Source organism: Denticeps clupeoides, chromosome 15 (assembly GCF_900700375.1).
Source record: "Denticeps clupeoides chromosome 15, fDenClu1.1, whole genome shotgun sequence".
NCBI classification, from domain to species: domain Eukaryota; kingdom Metazoa; phylum Chordata; class Actinopteri; order Clupeiformes; family Denticipitidae; genus Denticeps; species Denticeps clupeoides.
The window spans coordinates 3,754,935-3,775,102 of NC_041721.1; the positions used below are offsets into that span (position 1 = coordinate 3,754,935).

The window sequence follows — 20,168 nt, forward strand, 5'->3', positions numbered from 1 at the left end:
GAAATTATATTTCTTATATAGCCCCAAATCACTTACAGCATGTCTCAAGGGGCCGTGACAGACCCCACACATGACCCTCCACTAAAAAAAGGTGTGTTTAATGATAAAATACATACAAAACTAAAACGCACATACAAAAAAAAAAGTTAAAAGTTACCAGTAGAGGGCGCTCGTCGTACGAATTCAGCTGGTCTAGAACCCGCGTGGACTGCACCGGCCATGCTCTTCCCCAGTTGTGCTTTAGCTTCAAATCTGCATAAGATGCACTGTGTGCATGTGGAGGCCTAGCAGGCAAGGAAGGAATCTGAAGGTTGCAGGTTTGAATCCTGAGCTGCCAAGGTAACGTCCCGATGTGGTATGATTTTGCATAACTAACTTTTAATATGTACAGTGGGATGCAATAAAATCTTAAAATTTCCCAAACATTGCACACACACACACACACACACACACACACACACACACACACACGGTTGCAAACAAGCTCCAATGGGAAACTTTCTTGCAGGCGCCAATGGAGAGCAGGGATGTGTAGTTGTGTGATCAGCGCTTCATATTGCCAGGACATAATAATATGACGTGATCTTGCAGGACGTGGCGCTGCGCCACGAGAACGTGACTGAAACACACTAAAAACTTAAAATACATTGCTCAGTGGCACCTTGGCGGATCGGGATTCGACCCGGCAACCTTCTGATTACGGGGCCGCTTCCTTAACCGCTAGGCCACCACTGCCCCAGACCTGGTCTAGAACTTAAATGTATTTATTTATTTATTTTTTTTTTTTGCATGAGCAGCACCAGTGTAGAAATGTTTAATAGTCCAGACAAGGCTGTGATTGGAAGGGACGAGACCCCCATACTTTGGGACGTCTGACAAATCGAGACAGTTGGCGACCCTACAACACACACCAGATTCCACTAGACAAAACAAGTAGGAAAGTTAAATGTGTGTAATTGGATCCATAAATATTAAGTTTAATTAGCTAATGAGAGGAACAGCGCAGTAGCTCTACAGGGTATAAATATGCAGTCAGAACAGCAAATGTCCTCTACATTACTAATCATGCTGAAACACACACACACACACAAGTACAAGCATCACGTGTGGACGTACAGCTTTTATGAATCAACTTTTATTTCAACAGAATATCTGCTGTTCCCTTTTAGACACAAACACTTCAGCTGCACCCAGTCACACGTTTCTCGCTCTGATACAAAAGAACAGAATAATACAGGGGACACCCAGGCTGCGGCGCCGTAAACAGAACCGCGCCTGCTCACAGCAGCAATACAGATGTTGGCATATTTACAACTTGCACCGGACAGGCGGCTGCACCCGGAGCCCCGCTCGGACGTAAATGGTTTATAAAGATGTAAAAAGTAGTAAACTCAGTAAACGCTTCCGTACAAACGGATGAGCTTCAGACGGACCGGACGCGGTAAGAATGGCAGGGTCAGTGCTCTGTGGACGACTGGACGGACGCTGGACCGAGCGCCACTGGTCAGATCGGCAGGGTTCACGCGCTTCACAGCAGGAGCTTCGCCGCCACGCTTCTCATTAGGCAGTTTTAGATCGAGAACATTGAACAGAAAAAGGTGGGTGAGGATTAAGTGGATTAAAACGCTCCGTGTTAAAGATCACCCAGTGTGTAAGAGAGCTGCGTGGATCCTGCGAGCGTTGAAAAAAAAATAAATAAAAAATGGGCGTGAAGCCGAGATCCGGTCAGGGGAGGACAAGCAAAAACCACAAAAACACTGCAGCAGCAGCAGCAGCTCGTCTGTTGCATAAATCGTGTGTGTAGGAGAGCAGCCATTAGAAAAGGACCGAGGATTTCAAAACCTCAGACGCGTTTCGCCATGAAACGTGGGGCAGGGGAAAAACCAGCATTTGGACTCTTGGTTTAAATGGCTAAATGAGTCCCATCTTCATGTCCCCCCCCCCCCAAAAGTCAGTCGGTCCGTTTCCTTCATCCAGCCCGAACCCCAGGAGATCCGAGTCGGAGCAGAGGAAAGTTGTGCACAGCGCAGAACGGGTGGGACGGGTGGGTGGGTTTCTGTCTGTTTGAGGACGGGGCGCGGTCAGTTGGTCAAGGTGCTGGACGCCCGGAAATAGGACAGGAACTTGAAGCAGAGGCTCACCACGAAGTACCAGATGTTCCGCGCCATCTGAGAGCGTGCAATGAACACGCGCCAGATGAAGACCAGCAGGACCGTGTTGAAGGTGTAGCGAATGTTCCTCAGCCTGCGCAAAAAAAAAAAATAATGTCATTAATGAAATGAAAAAAAAACAAAAAATCATAAACAAAAAGTGCACTGCACCCAAAGTCAACTGGAAAAGACGCTCAACAAAATTAATGCAAGCGTTAGCGGCCCACGTAACCTACGTAGGGTTCACACACATTTCCACAAAAACTTCAACTAAAGCACATATTCATGGCCACACATATACATAACTCCACATGTGTTCATTCATAGTTTTGATGCCTTCAGTGAGAATCTACCAACGTAAATGGTCATGAAAATAAAGAAAACACATTGAATGAGAAGGTGTGTTGGCCTGTACGTATGTTCTCTGAAATTTACCAGAATATTGTTAAACTAGACAAAACTGGAGAGTTTCCGGGCATAGATAATCAGAGCTCTAACGTACATGACGATGACTTAAATAGAGCCGCAACTGCAGAGATGCTGTAATATGGAAGCACCACGTGACTTCTCACGTGGTCTTACGGGAACTACGTACTTCATGTTATACGCTCAGATGCCGGATTTCAATGACTTTACAGGTTTATTTTGAACTCCCAATACTTTGAGGCCCAAAGGACCATAGGAACTCACTTTCTGAGGTGCTGCCGGGCAGCAGGGATGTCGGACATGTCTTCGTTCAGGACGTACTTCTTGGTGCCGATGCAGTAGTTCTCGATGTACTCAGGCCAGTTGAGCTGACGAACGTCGAAGTTGAAGTTCTGAGGAAACAGGCCGATTTAAAAAAAAATTTCGCTGAACTGTTTTTCAGTGTTAAATCGGAGACACACGTGCGCCTGCAGGCTTTGATTCGGCCGTTCTCCACAGCAGCAGCGTCTCAGACCAGAAGCTGCTGGGGCGGCTGAAAAAGGAGCCGATGCCGAACAGAAAACCTGCAGACGGCCGGGACTCTCCACCGCACCTTCCGGTCCTCGGGGCTGAGCTGGCCCATCAGCATGGTGACGTTCTCGGAGTTCCACTCCCACTCCTGGCTGCTGAAGTACTCCAGCAGCCCAATGGCCTTGTGGAGGCGGTTGAAGATCCGCATCATTCTGAAGAGCGCAATAAAAAGGGAAGTCGGTCACTAGAGAAGAGGGTATGAAAATAAATCAAATAAAAAAGGTGCCGGTCGCGCACTGTGGCTTCTGTCCCGACAGACGCAGGAACAGGTCGTAGATCAGGGCGGGGAACTTGTGGCTGACCAGGATCCAGTACTGGTTGATCAGGTAGTTGGAGGTGATGTTGGCGTTGGGTCGGCGGAACGCCTGCTCCAGGGGGTTCCTCTTGAAGGTGGACATCACGTGGTGCTCTGCGGGAGGGAAATGCGAAGGGGCGTTAGGCGCGGCCGCAGATTACATCACGGGCCGGTTGCCATGGCAGCCGGTTCCACAGCAGACCGAGGGCAGCGGCCAGATGTGCCCTCGTTCCCCCACGCAAACTGCCATAATAAAAAAAAGGCGCCAGCTTGGTTTGACCTTGAAGGCAGTTGCCATGGAAACGGCAAAACTGCTCATTCTGCGGCCACTTCTTGGGGAGGTGGCTTCGTGCAAAAAAAAATGCCGCCCAGCTGCCAGCGTCTGCTGCCTGATTGGCTTCATGTCCTCAGCCCTTAAAAGGCGGCAGAGGAATTATGCGGCGGCGGCATCCCGCTCGGCGTGAGCCGTGCAGAGTGACTGCCTAATCCCGCCCCGATCCATCTGCGGCCAATTTACGGGGTGAAAGCGGCAACTTCACTAATCGCCACGTCGCCCGCCACGCTTAATCTGCGCCGGCCTGATGCCTGCGGCCATTAATCTTTGTTGCCGTGGCGACGAGCGGCCGCTTCGCAGTGGCGCGAAGGGCCTGCACGCGAGACTCTTCGGCCTGTGACGCGACCCGCGGCACGATCAGGATTTACCGCTAGTCACCCCCCCCCCGGAGCCTTTCAGAACAGAACCAAAATGTTAAACATGCGAATGCTGTTCTAATCCAGGAGCGACCTTTTCTGCCCAGAGGAGTTCTTAATGCGCCGCATTAGCAGCAGGGCCCCAGATTAAACATTTCAGGAACGGGGCAGGGATGTGAAGTAATATATATATATTACACACACAGTTATACATTATTAATCAGTATCGATGCTGAAGCCCTTCGGGAGGCATTATTATTTCAGACACACGATACACTGTGTGCATGGGGAGTGTTCACAAATGTCAGATTATCTGCGTTTTGGGGATTGTTACAGTGGTATTATCATCTTAGAAAAGGGAGGTGAGAGGGAGGATACACACATGGGCCATGAGACACGAGGGGTTTAATAAAAGGAGAGGAAGTAGGATCCTCCCCCCTTTTTAAAAAACTTTCATAAAGTAAATATTCTGGTTGTCAAATTGCAGACAAAGAGTCAGTTTTGCACAATCCCATGTTATTTTCAACAAATGGTTTCCTTTAGTGCAACACCACAGACTACATTTATATAAGCCACAGGTACCTACCAATTTCACCCCAGTGGAAGGGGTTGATTCCTCCTGTTGTGCAGTTATAGACCAGAGCAGTTTTGGGCCTGGGGATGAACAGGGGGGGATAAATAAATAAATCAATTAATAAAAACTTGCATAAATTCTGTGGACTAATTCCGTATTTGTGCCATTTCCTAATCAGATTTACATTTTTTTTTTTTTTTTTTTTTTTTAAACTAAGATGACCTACAGCAAAGCCTTGTTGCATAGTATCCAACACAATCCTTCAGCCCAGCTCACCCGATTATTCCCCGCAGTTTCCACCATATCCATCTTTCTATTCTCCACCCGATTCCGATGGACCTCACAACTAGCCACACCCTGTGAAACTTTGTCCTCGTCCCAAATGTAGTGTTGAGTCAATTCTTACGCTGACCACTCAGGGCTCAGTTGACCTCGTTTGGCTAATGGATGCCGCGTTAAAATAAACAGAGTTGGGAGGGTTGGTTTACTTTTGCACAGCAGTGTACCAGCCCGCAGCCAGAGTGAGATTAATGACTACATCGACGGGGATGAGGTCGGCCACGGCGTCATTGTTGGCTCTCATGGTGCGCAGGATGCCCTTTCCTGCCTGGACAGCAAATAAGAAAATTAATCAGAAATAAACAAAAGAAGAAAATAAATAAAGAAATAAAAATCCGCCCTGACACTTACGGCAATGAAGACGCCACTTGGCCCATTGAAGTTGTCAATCCAGCCCTGAGACGGGAGAAAGAAAGCATGAATATTTCATTCTGTGGCGTCGTAACTACAGCTAGTCAGCGGCGACAGCTCATCAGGAGCGGCACGCGGAGTTCGAGTTTCGCTCGAGCATCCGTCAGCAACGTGGTGGCCACGGAGGAGATGTCAGGACTATCAGTCGCCAGAGCAAGTATTTCCCCACCTGCGGGATTTGACAGGGCTGCGGAAAACAAATCTGCGTCGACTGAACTCAATCAGGTCTCATTCACTATGGATGAGCTGCAGTCAGCGCTGAGCTGGACGTGGACGCTGATACGCGCGGAGCGGATGGACCTTACGCAGAGAAATATTGCTGACGTGACACTACGTGCGACATGGAAGACAAAAATCCTGCAGTCTGCAACATGTATCCCTACAGTGTCACTTGTGGAGTCCCTCAGGGGTCAGTCCTTGGCCCAATCCTGTTCATTTTTTTTTTTAATATTTCATCTCATACCATTGCTATACAGAATTATACAATTATGTTAAAGCTACAGCTGCTTGTACACCTTCAGTATAAAATCCCACCAACACTTCGGTCTAGAGGAGGAAGGTGTGGATGGAACAAAATTCAGCTGAACTGTCACAATATTCTCAGTCACCATCTCACTTCCGAAAACCACAACAAGCAGCACTGCAAGAACTTGTGTTTGCACCTCAGAAATTGTGCCAATCTTCTGGCACTGGTCTCCCTCATACACTACTAATCAGGATTTCATGGAATATCCTTCAGTAAATCCAGAACTCTGCTGCTTGGATCCTGGTGTGAGTGTGAAGTTAAAGAAATCCTGTTCGCTCCACTGGCTTCCCATCTCTCCAAGGGTGGGTACAAGATCTCCATCCACCCTCAACAGAGCATACATGGAAAAGCTTTCACATCTACAGGCTTTAATGCTTCAAATCGAACTCAACTTTATTTGCGCTCTTGATGTGGTTTGTCCGGCGTGAACACAGTAAATCGCAATCTTTAGTGGTCAACCACATTGACCTACAGAAAGAGGCGGTCTAGATTTGTTACAAACTCACCAAACAAACCGAGCTGCAAAAGCTCCCTTAAAAAGTGCCTCAAAAGCACAATTCTTAAAAAAAAAAAAAAAAAAAAAAGGGACCACCTGTGCTGCTGCCCCTTACCCATGGAACACCCTCCCTGACACCATGAAAGCGGCAGTCTACGGCGCATTCTAAAATGTATAAGAACTTGGTAAAATAAGTCAGTTTCTTTTGCGCTGCTGTTTCTGCAGAAAATGCCCAAAACATTAAATAAAACGTATTATTATAATAATAATAATAATAATAATAATAATAATAATAATAATAATAGGAGCGATTGGGTCTGGCGAGGTCCACTTCCAGGCCTTTAGTTCAGTCCTGCCAGGTAGAGAGGCCTTATTCAGATTGCTGGGAAGGTCAGAGAATAATGGTCTTTGAAACGCTCGGAAAAAAGAAGGAAAACTATTTAATGGCGAGGACTAGCGGAACTCACCGGAAACGGCTCCTGCCAGCTGGCTCCCACGATGGACGGACGGATGATTCCGATGTTGATCTTGCTGCTCGCCTGCTGTACCACGCACTCGGCCAGGGCTTTGGTGTAGGTGTAGGTGTTGGGCCGGTCCCCGATCAAGCGTGGTGTGATGTCACGAACAATGCTGTCATCCATCCACCTGACAGGCACACGCCCCGCCCCCCCAAAAAGATACAGCGAACATCTCATAACGAAATGAAGTGGCGCAACATCTTATGGTCACGTGACCGGCTTCAGTGCATATTGCGTGTTAGCCAGTGGCTACTCACTCCAGGGAGTCGATGAGTTTCTTGGGCTCGACCGGCGGGGGGTAGATTACTTCGTCAATTTGCCTGCGGTTGCAGTTTGCATAGGCAGTGGAGACGTGGATGAAGGCCTCGAGGTTTGGCATCTGCAGCGCCAGAGTGAGGAGCTGCTGTGTGGCGATGACGTTCAGCTGGAGAGCATGCCTGACGCACATAGCGAATGAGCTTGTCGTCCTGGTTTACACAGTGTGTGTGTGTGTGTGTGTGTGTGTGTGTGTGAGTGTGTGTGAGATCGTTCCTCACTTGAGCGGCTCGTCAAAACGGATGGTGGCGGCGCAGTGGAAGACTACGTTGATGCAGGAGGCCAGTTTCTGCGCGTCCTGCGGGCTGATGGCCAGGCCGGGCTGCGTGAGCTCGCTGCTGATCGGGACGATCTTCTGGTAGAAATCCGGGTCGTCCTCGCGCACGCGGTCAAACAGCTGCACGGAAGACGGGCGGACGCTTCAACATACACGCAAATCTAACGCACATTAAGAAGGGGTGAAACTGTTCAAACCCGGTCAAGCACCAACGGCCCATTCTCCAACTTTAAACTGTATAAGCAATGGAGCCGCACACGCACAACTGACCGCCCCCTATACAGCTATGCGTGCACGAGAGAGAGCACACACACGCCCAGCGATCACACAACACTGGTGTCAGTCAATATTTGCATTTTGAGAGCATGAGCTGCCCTGCAGCTGCAGAACAGGAAGAGTTGCAGGTGCGAGATTCACAGAGCAGAGCAAGAGGGGTGGGAGGGAGAAAATTAAACCGGAAAAGTTCCACATTCGGTTGCAGGTCCGTAGCTGCAATAAAAACCCACCCGCCACATCGAGCCACACCCAGGCTGGAGGGGGACAGGATTTTACTGTAGGTGGGGGTGGCGGTGCACAGGAACGAAGAGGAAAGTGTGAGTTCAGCATGCGGTAGAACACACACACACACACACACACTTTCACCTGTTCTGAGAGCTGCAGCGAGTCTGGAACAATAATCTGATATTTAGAGAGGATTTACCCTGAACCCTCGCAGCTGTCCCCACACACGCTGTTCCCTCACTGGGCCCATCTGTCCCCGCCCACAGAGCAATGGATCATGGGACGCAGAACTGAGCGGGACTAAAGAGGTACAGGGGCCGTGGAGGTAGACTGCTCACTTCCCCGAAGGGTGACAAGTAAATTTCCTTTACGCAATAAACTCATTGTCTGTAATGTTCTTCACGTTACCTGGGTAACAAGCAGAAGTTCTGTTCGTATCGGTGATGGAGCAATTTAGTTTGTGGTGACCTTCCTGGCCACAACGAGCAGTTTAGTAATTACGATGAAATGCATCCGGTTATTATGAGGAAGTTCTAGTGTGTAAAGAAGCGTGTGAGTGAGTGACACACATTACACACACGGTCCACGCTGCTGACCTCAGCTGAACGCCCCCAGGCAGCAGAGCACCAGCCGCTCTTCCCATGATGCACCGCAGCTGCAGCAACAAAACAGCTGGAGGAGCAGCGGGGGGGGGGGGAGAGTTTGAGGGAACTGGATGTGTGACCACCGCGGCCGATCTAGAAGACACGTTCCATACATCTAGGAGGTCGTCCCTATAGAAACGCATTCCACTTTCGATAGAAAACAGAAGAGAATGAAAATTTGAGACTAAATTAATAAGAAAAAGGGAGGACCGAGCTCTGCGGTCTGCCGGGTCACAGAGTGCAGGAGGTCGGCCGGGTTGCGTCATGCAAGGCGCCATTGTTTCACTTTCCTTCGGCGCGGCGTGGAGGAAGGCATTGTGGGATGCTGGAGCAGCCCTGTGCCAGGCTGCCACCAACACCAACAGCCCACTGGCATCAATGCGCAGTCTGTGTGCGAGCACGCTTGTGTTCTAGAACAACGCGCCTTTGGTCCACCGGCAGCCCTTTAGCCTGAAACTGGTGTCGCCGCCCCCGCCCACAACAAGAGAAGGGCGTGGCCAAGAACCACTCATGCTCGACATCCAGTGGTGGAGCGTTCAAAGGAGTCTGTGTCTGCAGGTGGGTGGTCACACACACACACACACACACACACACACACTCCAGTTCTTGCTCTGGGAAGATGGGATGTGGTCCAGGCCGGATAAAAGCATTCCATGGACATTAGAGGAACGGCAGCGGTCAGTGGGCGTGCCCTCACTCAAGGATCAATAATAATGGAATAATGTCTCTGAAACGGGTGTGGCCCATTTCCAGAACAGCGTTCCTTCGTGGTGCACAGGACTGAAGCTTGAAATGATAACCGGGACACACACACACACCACCTGCAGCGAAAGGGAAACCAACTGAGGGAGCGTGTGTGTCCGCGCATCAGATTAAATAACTGGATTTATCTGCAGGTCCACTCCCGCCTCTAATCTTGATGAACATGATCCAGGCGAATGGAGGGAATTTCATCACCGACTGTGATCTCTGAAAACACGGCGAGTCGGTGAGGGCGGACTGATCGCTTCATTCTCATAAGAAACCCGGTGTGAGAGGAAGAGAAGAAGAAAGAAAAAAAAAAAAAAAAAAAAGAAGTCAATAGACAGCAAGCTCCATGCTCGGAGCCGATTGGCTGTTTTAATGAGGGCGGAGCTCTTTTTACAGATTGAAGGTGTGGCCTATAAGGCTAGTCACCTGACTGTCCCATGTCAGCAGACGTTTCAGGGACGGGCTGAACGTCATGTTCCCCAGACAAGGACGCAGCACCTCCACAGGGAATCTGTGTTTTTATAGCAGACTACACACTTAGTCCGGTGAAGGTCAAGCTGGTGCCAAAACAGAGGCGAGGGGAAGTGGGCGGGGCTAATCCAAGACACCATCCAACATGACAGTACCCGTTCCACCTTTAGTCCAGGAAACATTACATAAGACTGGAAAAGCTGTCGTGGACAAAGGAGCTTAAACATGTGGTCCCTCAGCTCGAAAAACCAACAAATGCATACATCTGACCGCGCCCCCCCTTACTACTGGAGTAATTTAATCTTGCAGCCGCAGATGAAATGGTGTAAAGTTCTTCCAGAATATAACTGTGGACACGTCCCCCGGTGCTCATCTGCATCTCCATTCCAAGCCTCATTAATTATTGACTGCTGCGATGACAGAACTGAGCAGGACTAATAAATGGAAAGACAGAAGGCAATGGCGAATTACAGCACAAATAAACAGAGAAATAAAAAAAATGAGTTCAACAGAAGCAGCTGAAGGTTCTGCGGTCTTAAGGGTGACCTGATATGAAAATCTCACAAAGTGACATTTAATATTAATGCAAGTTCCCCCGAGCCGGTCTATGGTCCTGCAGTGGCTAGAAATGGCGATAGGTGTGAAAAGTGCTCCGGCAGCTCAGACGGTCGGATCTGGAATTTCTCCCCTTATGACATCATAAGAGGAATTTGTTCAGGGGGGAGGGGGGGAAAAAAAAAAAAAAAAAAAAAGAAAGACAACTTCCTGTCTGTCGTTGTGGTTTGGGAATGGTGTTAAGTAATTTCTGCGAATGCCTCCTCAACTTCTATTGGCCTCTCTCCATTTCATCCTGCCTCTCTCCTCCTCATTAGCATTTAAAGCTACAGACACCAAAACGGGGACTTCTCACTGTGACTGAATTTCAGAAAGAGAATTCAGATACAGTACTAGGCGACCGCCAAGGCCCGGTCCACTTCCGTACACTACAGGTAAAGTGTCTGAGAAGGAAAGAGAGAAATCGCACATTCCTCCACACCGCATCGCTGCGGCGTGTGCTGCAGGTCGGGCCAACGCAAATCAGACACAAGTCAGTGCAGGACTGAATCATGACGAAACTCACTAGTTTGTCATGCCGTTAGTCATGGAAACAGTGTTCTATGGGCTGGGGAAAGAAGTCACATAAAGGAGGAGGAGAAGAAGAAGAGCAGAGACATTTTAAAACCCACTAACGAATTAGCTGCCGCTTTGGACAGTAACTGGCTTGACCAGAGAGACAGCTGGAGAAGGAAACCACACACACAGGGCGGAGCGGCAAGGTGGGGTGGGGGTCAGCGTGGTGACTAGAATTGTAAGCCGGCAGGCGGAACATGACTCAGCTAGACAAACTCCCATGTCCTCCTGACATTCCTGAAAGCGCCTACACACATTTCAGAGAGGGCAGTCCCATCATGCTCTGGGCCTGAAGTCTGCAATCAAAGATTCTTCAGCAAGAGTTTCTCTGGCTGGAAGGAGAATGTTGAGATGGTGGGCGTGGGGGCGCAACTGCTCCTTTAAGATGGGAACCCTGCCGCAGAAACGACCTGAATCGGCAGGAAATGCTGAAAAGATGAAGAGCCTGACAAGCTCCTCCTGTTCCTCCATGCAGTCCCGGTAGCGTTCGGACGCGTGGGCGGGTCCATCGTGGTAAGATGGAAAGTGGCTGTGGAACGATGAGGTCTCTCCGATTGATTTTTCCCACCGTGGACATGATGGACTTTAGTCCCTGAGAGCTACTTGTCAGAAGCACTTAACGATTTCCTGTGGTCGCTGGACTCATGTAAGTGAGCGTGTGTGATGGAGATGATAATCCACATTAAACACACTGCTGAGGACACCAGTATGTTCCCAGTTAGACCTTTCAGGTTCCATTGCCCCCCCAAACACCATCCACGGCGTCTCAAACTGCTTAAACGTGCCTCTTACCTGATTGTGTGAAAAAACAGTAGTTAAGATTAAACTGAATTTTGAGTTCAAAAGAAAACATCTCTACCAATAAATAAATAAAAAAACATGGCCGCTCCACTCACCTTGCATTTCATCATGTCCTTGACGCGCTCCTGCATGGACTGGCCGGCCTTGGGCCTGACCAGGACGTAGAGGGAGCGGACGTTGGGGCAGGAGCGCAGCAGCTTCTCCACCAGCACCTTTCCCATGAAGCCAGTGGCCCCGGTGATCAGCACGTTCTTGCCGGAGTAGTAGCTTGCGATGGGGGAGGCCATGTTGGATGAGTTTGGTGGCTCGCTCGGTCGTCCTGGTCCCAGCCTGAACTACACAGCACCTGTGGACCATGTGAGGAGAATTTAATTTAAATGGTGAATAAAATATATATTTTTTAAGTTATCGTATTTAGGATTAGGAAAGGGAAGATGAATGTCTACAATGTACAGTGTAGAATCATTTAAAACAAATTCTGGTTAAATGTAAGCTAGACACCCTAATTCAGAGCATCTTACAATCAGTAGCGACAGGGACAGTCCCCCCGATAACACTCGGGGTTAAGAGTCTTGCTCAGGGACACGATGGTAGTAAGTGGGGTTTGAACCTGTGACTGGGTCACCCTGTAAGGGTGGTAGTAGCCTAGCGGGTAACACACTCGCCTATGAACCAGAAGACCCAGGTTCAAACCCCACTTACTACCATCATTGTCCCTGAGCAGGACACTTAACCCTGAGTGTCTCCAGGGGGGGGACTGTCCCTGTAACTACTGATTGTAAGTCGCTCTGGATAAGGGTGTCTGATAAATGCTGTATGTCACATGGGTGACTACGACCACCCCTGGATTCCAATGGGTGTGCGGATTTTCTGGAGTAGAACTTATTAAATCCAATTTGAAATCTGCAAATACATGATATTGATTTAAGCTTGAACAACTTTATATATAAAAAAAAAAAAAATTATTCTACGCGGCGGTCAGAATCACGTGGATCTGGCGATGCTGCTGCGTCTGATGCGATGGACTCGGAAGATTTTCTGAAACCGCCGCGGTGAGAGGAGACCGCACTGACAAAACGTAACTTGTAGGCAGACAGGCACAGCAGCGGGTTCCTACGGCGGGCACCGGCCTCCAGGTCATCGAGAACGTACGCGGGGAGACATTTCACGTAGCAGAGAAGCAGATAAAAACGCTCCTACGTGTTCTGGGATACAGAACGTTCCCAGAAAAAAAAAAAAAAATCAATGCCAATACACACGACTGAGTAACGGCCACGCCCAACTCCAGACTCTCCAATCGGCTATAAAAGATTCAGCGCTCTTCTCCCGGCCCTTTAACGTAATTAATTAGCAGCGGCGCTGGAGTCCATCCAGCGTCCGTTTGACATCTGGTCAATACAGACCTAGCCGGACGTCACGACCAATGACAGTGTCCTCAAACCGGTCCGGGAGTGAAGTCAGGGAAACGTCACATAATCAACACTGAAAAGCCGTTTCCAGACATCGGAGTAGAGGGGTGACGACACACAAATATCCGTCCTCAGCGACACAATTTCACAAATCGCAACAAAAAAGGAAGATTAGATTGTTGGATTGAACGCTGCGGCTCCACCCCAACCCAGTGCCCGCCTGTCCCAGGGAACACCGTTATCCGCGTCCACCCCGGGCTCCAGCCGCGTGTGTCCTGCCGAGTCACTACCGGGGACCGTGCCAACACGAGATTAGTCAGATAAGGGCGTAAGCTGCACATTCGGATTCGAGGGGAGAAACGCATTTTCATTAAAAGGTTTTCCATGACCACGGCATATCATTACATTACATTTATCAGACGCCCTTATCCAGAGCCACTTACAATCAGTAGTTACAGGGACAGTCCCCCCACTGGAGACACTCAGGGTTAAGTGTCTTGCTCAGGGACACGATGGTAGTAAGCGGGATTTGAACCTGGGTCTTCTAGTCCATAGGCGAGTGTGTTACACACTAGGCTACTACCACCCTTTCATGGCCACATGTTTCCATGCAAACGTGGACGAGAAGTCAAAATTCTTTTTGCTTAATTTAAGCTTTACTTAAAACGGCCGTTTCGGCCATTAAGCTCGGGCGTCGGCCGGCTGTAATCTACACGACTTTCAGAAGGAGACGCGGCAATACGGAAGTATAGCGGTTCACCACGTTTAAAAAAAAAATTATACGTTCACGTGTCATCTCTTTACGCGCTCCGTCCCAATTCCAAAACTTTCCCTGCGGCCGTTAAAACGCCCCGGAACCCCGGAACACATTTCTAGACACAGAGCCGGCGAAGCGCCAACCACTTCCTGCTTTACTTCTGCGCCGCAGACCTGTCGTTATGGCGACGGCAGGTAAAATAGATCAGCTGGCAGCTCGCTGTCGCTGGTCTCTTTCAGTCGGGTCACGCTGCTGCAGGGACGAGTCGGGGGGATGAGTGTGTGTGTGTGTGTGTGTATATACACACACACACACACACACACACCCTGCCTGCTCACACTGCATTGTGGTTGTGAAACTTCCTCAGGCCAGACCCCCACCCAGCGCCGACTCCCGGCTAAACCACACCCCCCCAAGCCGAGGCTGACCCAGATAAGGAAGAGAACGTACAGGCGTGAGCGGCGCACACACACACACCATTCCTCGCCACCTGCTCCAGACCACACCCGTCTCCCCCAGCGCTACCTGGCCAGGCCCAAAAGCAGGCGACCAGCACCACGCCTGGAACAGGCCCGTCGCCGCGGCGGCAGCAGCGTCCCGGAACGCCGCGCAGGTTCCTGGAGGACAAAAGGACGCCAGAGTTCGGGAGCAGGGAGTCAGAAGGGATTAGCGCGCAACAAAGAACATTTCCCCGTAACTGGAGCAGCTGCGGCGCAGGGTCGGCAGCGGAGGGACGCCGGTGCGACTTATAAAAACAAAATGAAAATCCCAAAACCCGCCCAGCCAGCTCGCACGCACGCGGACGGCCCGAGGACGTTGTCGGAGATGTTCGGCAGTTTGGGCGGAGGGCCGGAGCGACGCAATTCGATTCCCGATTATTCCACCACCCATTTCCTTCCTCGGCGTAATTCTACCGCAGCTCGGACTGCTGTAAACACCGCGAGCCGGAGACCAGAGGGCCGGCAGCGGGCGCGTCACACACGCCTGCCCTCAGGGCCCGGCTTTACCGAAGGAGTGGCGCCGGATCGGCGAGTGTCACTCAGAACTCGAGCCGTTCAGGAAACGGTGACTAACGGAGGGAAATCGGGTCGCCGGGGCCTCAAAACCACGCCAAAGCCGATCTGTGATTGGCTGGTCGGGTGCGTCGGTGGGGTGCGGTTACCGATCTAATCGGAATTAAAGACTGGCGGTTGCGTTCCGGCAGGTTCTGTAATTACAGGAGCGCTATATAATTCAGAAGTCGGGGTGTAACGTGTCTGGCCGCGTTTACACGAGGACCGACGCGCTAATTACACCGGCCACGCCCTCCCAGCCGATGGGCGTGGCCTTGACATGCAACTCATCAGGTTAAGAGTCGTCTCAACTTGCTCCACAGTACCATGAGTATTGCGGTAAAGCAACCACAGTGCACATCGACCTCTGACCCCTGCTCCCGGGGTTCCTTCCAGTAGCGCGGCATCACGTTAGACGCTGGCAACGCCGCAGATGCAACAGTGTAGTGAGAACGTGGCGATGTCGTCGTTAGCCCTGTACAGATTTACTGCATGGAATGACGGGGGTTGAAGACGTTCAAATAAAAAGAAATGTAAAAATCCGGAACATCAAAATACACCCCAGACCTGGAAAGACACGACAGCCGGAACGTTCCGGAACGCCGCCTGATGTGGGTTGTAAGAACAGCGTGCCCCGGTCCAGACACCAGGACGTTCCTCCACCAGGACTGCAGATTGACTGCGTATTTTACCATAGATCACACACACACGTATAAATGACAAGCCCCACCCATTAAAAAAGGTGCAGCCTGTTCTCCAGGTTCTTTATGAGCGTGTGGACGGTCGCCCACGTGCACCATGCCCCCGTTTGCATCGTAACAACTGTAGGCACTGTCCATAGCAGAACATCACAGATTACAGCCTGCCCGGGGGAGGCGGAGCTAAAGCACATCAATTGGGCCAGTTCAGCCACATGAACCAATCAAATGTTCAAAATCCACGAGGGCCAGGCTGATGTTGGTATTGATATTAATTATTACCCATAAGAACGAAATACGGTCAAGAGAAACGTAAAAAATAAAAAAAATAAAAACATTTCTGCACAGCGCTGCGTTTTGTGCCGACTGCAGCGATTTCTCGGTAGTGATGAACGGTCCTCAGGTGCGCACTTCACAAAGGGACCAGCCAGACCTTCTCTTCTGAAGATCTTTCCGGCTCCACCAGGTTGTGCGTCATGACCTGCGCGACCCATTTACGAGCGGAGCCACTTCTGAACACATGACGGACACCTGAGCAAGGGGTGGAAGGGGGTCAAAGGTCACACCGAAAATTAAAACGCCCTGCCCACAACAGCCCCATCAAATTCACAGGGTTAGGAGGGCGGAGTATGGGCTCCTGTCCACCGCCTGCCCCATGTACGAACCCAGAGCCATTAGACTATCCACCGGGCTCACCAGACCAGCTCGTTGGGGAGGGGCTGCATTGCCACACCACTGACGTTTTAAAAAAAAAAAAAAAAAAAAATTTAAATAAAAAAGTTTAAATAAAAGCAAGAGGAAGAGAGGGTGGCTGACCACACCTCCACCTGACCACAGCTTCAGCAGCGTCACCAGGAAATGGCAGCACCGGGGTCGCGCACGCGGAGGTGTCGCTTCGGAGATGGCGTCTAATTTTAGTCGGGTCCCTGATGGTAAATATAATTATAACCGCTTAAGTCGTCCAGGTTTAGAAACCAGCCGACGACTAAAATAAAACTCGTCCATATGTGGCGGATGCAGCATGTAGGACCCGCACGTGTGTGTGTGTTTGTCCTCTCAGTAACCCGTGAATTGTAGTATTTTCTCACTCTCCAAATAATAAATCCGCCCGTGAGCCGCGCTCCTCCACACAGGAAGGAATAAATACATTAAAAAAAAAAAAAAAGTAAAATATTAGCCGCTAACTGTAGAGACCCGCGAAGTAAACGGCGCTTCGGGACCGAGGCCCGCGCGTCCACGTGCGGCCGGAGACGCGGGTCGCCGCGAATCCGCCCGTCAAACGACCGATTCCGCCGCAACGACGCGCCTCTCCTGCCGCCGCGGACAAACGCTTTTATGGGTTCTTTCCCCCCGACGGTCGGTTCTTTTCGGCCGGTACCCGCTGCGAGAGAAGCGGCGGCACGAAAAACGGGTCGCGCAGTTAATAAAAAAAATAAAAATAAAAAAAAAACCCGAAGATGCTGCGCCTTGACCCGGACGCGGGAAGGCCGGAGTCGCGGTGGCGGCGAGCGGAAGACCGCGGCTCTCACCTGGATCATCGGAGGGGTCGCGGGGATCCGGACTGGAACGCGCGGCTGTCAGCGGCGGACTGCGGGCTGCTGCTGTTCAACTACTGGCCCCGCCCACCGCGCCGAGACGCGGGCGGCCCCGCCCACCGCGCCGAGACGTGAGCGCATCGCGGCCGGAGTCGGGTTGCCAGGTGTGGGCGAGATATGCAGTGCGCTTTTCCGGGGTTGCCAGTTATAGATTTAAATATTTTAATAAGTGTTTTTTTTTTTTGCCCCAAATAATTAATCCCTACAGGGTAGTGAATAGATAATCCATGTCAGTGGGGGGGGGGTGCTTTGATAAAAGTACTTTTACATTGGAAGACTTCTCTGTTTTACATTGACTGGCTTGTCCCCTTTGTTCAGCTGTTCCCCATTAACGTTACTGGCGTGAGCCACATTGCAGGTGACTGATCAATTAGCAGACAGCACGGATTCCGTGCTGAAGTGCCGTTCGGGGTCCTTTTAATTTCAATTTCAATTGAATCACTGATTGAAACCAACAAATGCGAGCGCCGCTAATAATTAGGAACATAATGTCAGTAGAACACATGCAGATCGTTCTCTTTGGGCAGAAAATGAAGACACACAATGGTTATCAGACCCATCAATCAGCAGCAGAGGCTCACAGATGACGGGTTTATGTTGCAGCTGAATGAACACCTTGTTCACAGAGCGCTTGATCGATTCATTCTGTGTGACAGCTAAGACGGCAACGCTGAATCGATTTGTAGCGGTACATGTACATATGTTTTAAAGAAATCTAAAAAAAAAAAAATATTTGTAATAAAAAAAAATATTCTGGTCTTGCAGAACCCTCAGCAGGTCCTCTCTAGCGACATTTCATTCATCCGCCCAGCCTCTGCTAATCAGAACAAGATGATCTGACCCACAGAACGGTTCAGTTCAGGCCTGTGTTCTTATCAGCTGTGCTCTACATGTCACCATGACAGAAGCCCATATCAGAACATGCACTCATTGTTCCTATTAATCCTCTCCGGCTTCAAAATATGCGGCGCAGCAATTATTTTACAGCGTGGCCCTGCCAGGCTGATGTCTGTTGACGCACGCTGCCCCGGTATCTGGTGATCGTTTTTTGGTTCGCAGACACATTTGCCCTCGAGCATTCCAACAATGGACCCAGGCAGGTCTGTGGAATGCTGTTATGGTTTGGCCGCCCTGGGAAATTTGTGCATTGATGACAAGCGGCCCGTGGGGCTGGCAGGTGGTCAAGATGGAGGTCAAGGTGCATTGAAACGTCAGAATTTTGACGGTCCCACGTCTGACTCATTAAATCCACAGGAGCCTTAACGCCCACTAAACACACAGTGGTATCTGCCACGTCCCCTCATTAGAGAGAACCCGATTCACCAAAGGTTGCAATGTGGACGGAGAGGTTAATAAATGCGTCCAGTTTACGAACCACAGTACGAAGACGTAGAAATGCTATAATCCCACCACAGAGGTAGGTAGAGAGAACAAGAACCGTCCAGCCTGTTTGAGCGCCACGCAACAAGCTCAACCTGACCGGGGCTAAAAGGTTACGTAAGACCAATGCACTTAGGGAAGGGGACAAGCAAGAAGACTCGGAGCGATGTGATGTGCCGCATTAACCGCATTCACATGCAATTTCCACGAGGCCTGCAGCTTGTAGGGGATCTGCACGCTGCTGAGAAGGAATGCCATTTAGCACTCGGCCAGAGGGCACAAGTTGATCGTCATCGTGACACACCGCAGCACGGCACATGGGTGACACACCGAAATGTCCTCTGCTTTTGACCATCACGCATGACAGGCGCCTGGGGAGCAGTGTGTGGGGACGGAACTTTGCTCAGTGGCACTGCCACAAGGTGCCACACAAGCTCCATGGCTTTCACAATTAAAAATGGAGTGAAACGAGGTTCTGTAAGTCTCGTGTCTGTACAGGCATGCATGTGAATCATCAAGGGGCTTTTTAAACCAGCGGACCTCGCTCCGTATTTACAGTAAACCGAGTGGGAGGCGGCGGCGTGACGAGGTGAAGAGTTAATGGACGAGCTGAATCATCAGCTATGCGAGCTGCTTCCTCTTCTCACCCGCAGAACCGCGGTGCCTGACCTTAAATTGCACTCGAACACGCACGGTGTGTAACGCACACTCGCCCATCAACCAGCAGACCCAGGTTCAAACCCCGGGTGTCTCCAGGGGGACTGTCCCTGTCACTACTGATCTGAATAAAGGCGTCTGATAAATGCTGTACACGTAATGTAAACGTTCGGTCGTGGATTTGCGTCACATCTAGAACGTCTGAACGACAAACACGACACCAGCACGCAGCACAAGGCGTCATTTAACGTCCGCAGGATGCGCAGCGTCCGAGGACAGGCGCCCCCTGCTGCTGAGAGAGAGGACTAACCCGGCCCGCCGCAAATCTGAGTCAGCGCTGCCCCCTGCTGGCGACAGAAGGCATCGAACTATAAAAAACAAACAAAAACAAAGTGAAGTGATTTCTCAGTTGTGATACACAGCAGCACAGCACACGGTGAAATTTGTCCTCTGCATTTAACCCATCACCCTGAGTGAGCAGTGGGCGGCCATGACAGGCACCTGGGGAGCAGTGTGTGGGGACGGTGCTTTGCTCAGGGGCACATTGGCGGATCGGGATTCAAACAGGCAACCTTTTGATTACAGGCTGCTTCCTTGAACCGCTAGGCCACCACTGCTGATTTATTGCTTCAGCTACACAAAAGCATGACTAATTTGTATACAGCTGTCACGCTATAGATTAAGTATCACAGAACC

The 20,168-nt window shown here is 50.3% G+C and overlaps 1 protein-coding gene across 1 annotated transcript; it reads right to left on the reverse strand.

Moving 5' to 3' along the window:
* Positions 1–1,119: 1,119 nt before the first annotated feature.
* On the reverse strand, positions 1,120–17,474 carry LOC114765306 (fatty acyl-CoA reductase 1-like). Its single transcript, XM_028955449.1, has 12 exons — positions 17,370–17,474; positions 12,020–12,270; positions 7,532–7,707; positions 7,253–7,432; positions 6,945–7,122; positions 5,396–5,440; positions 5,194–5,312; positions 4,718–4,785; positions 3,384–3,555; positions 3,169–3,298; positions 2,841–2,968; positions 1,120–2,244 (listed from the first exon to the last, which is right to left on the reverse strand). The coding sequence occupies exons 2-12, from the start codon at positions 12,209–12,211 to the stop codon at positions 2,082–2,084; spliced, it is 1,551 nt and encodes a 516-aa protein (XP_028811282.1). The 5' UTR covers positions 12,212–12,270; positions 17,370–17,474; the 3' UTR covers positions 1,120–2,081.
* Positions 17,475–20,168: the final 2,694 nt, after the last annotated feature.

Coding starts and splice junctions, on each gene's coding strand:
- LOC114765306 (XM_028955449.1), bottom strand. CDS start 12,211: ATGGCCTCCCCCATCGCAAGCTACTACTCCGGCAAGAACGTGCTGATC. Junction 7,433..7,531: donor CGTTTTGACGAGCCGCTCAA/GTGAGGAACGAT, acceptor TATGTGCGTCAG/GCATGCTCTCCAGCTGAACG. Junction 4,786..5,193: donor TGGTACACTGCTGTGCAAAA/GTAAACCAACCC, acceptor GTTCATCCCCAG/GCCCAAAACTGCTCTGGTCT.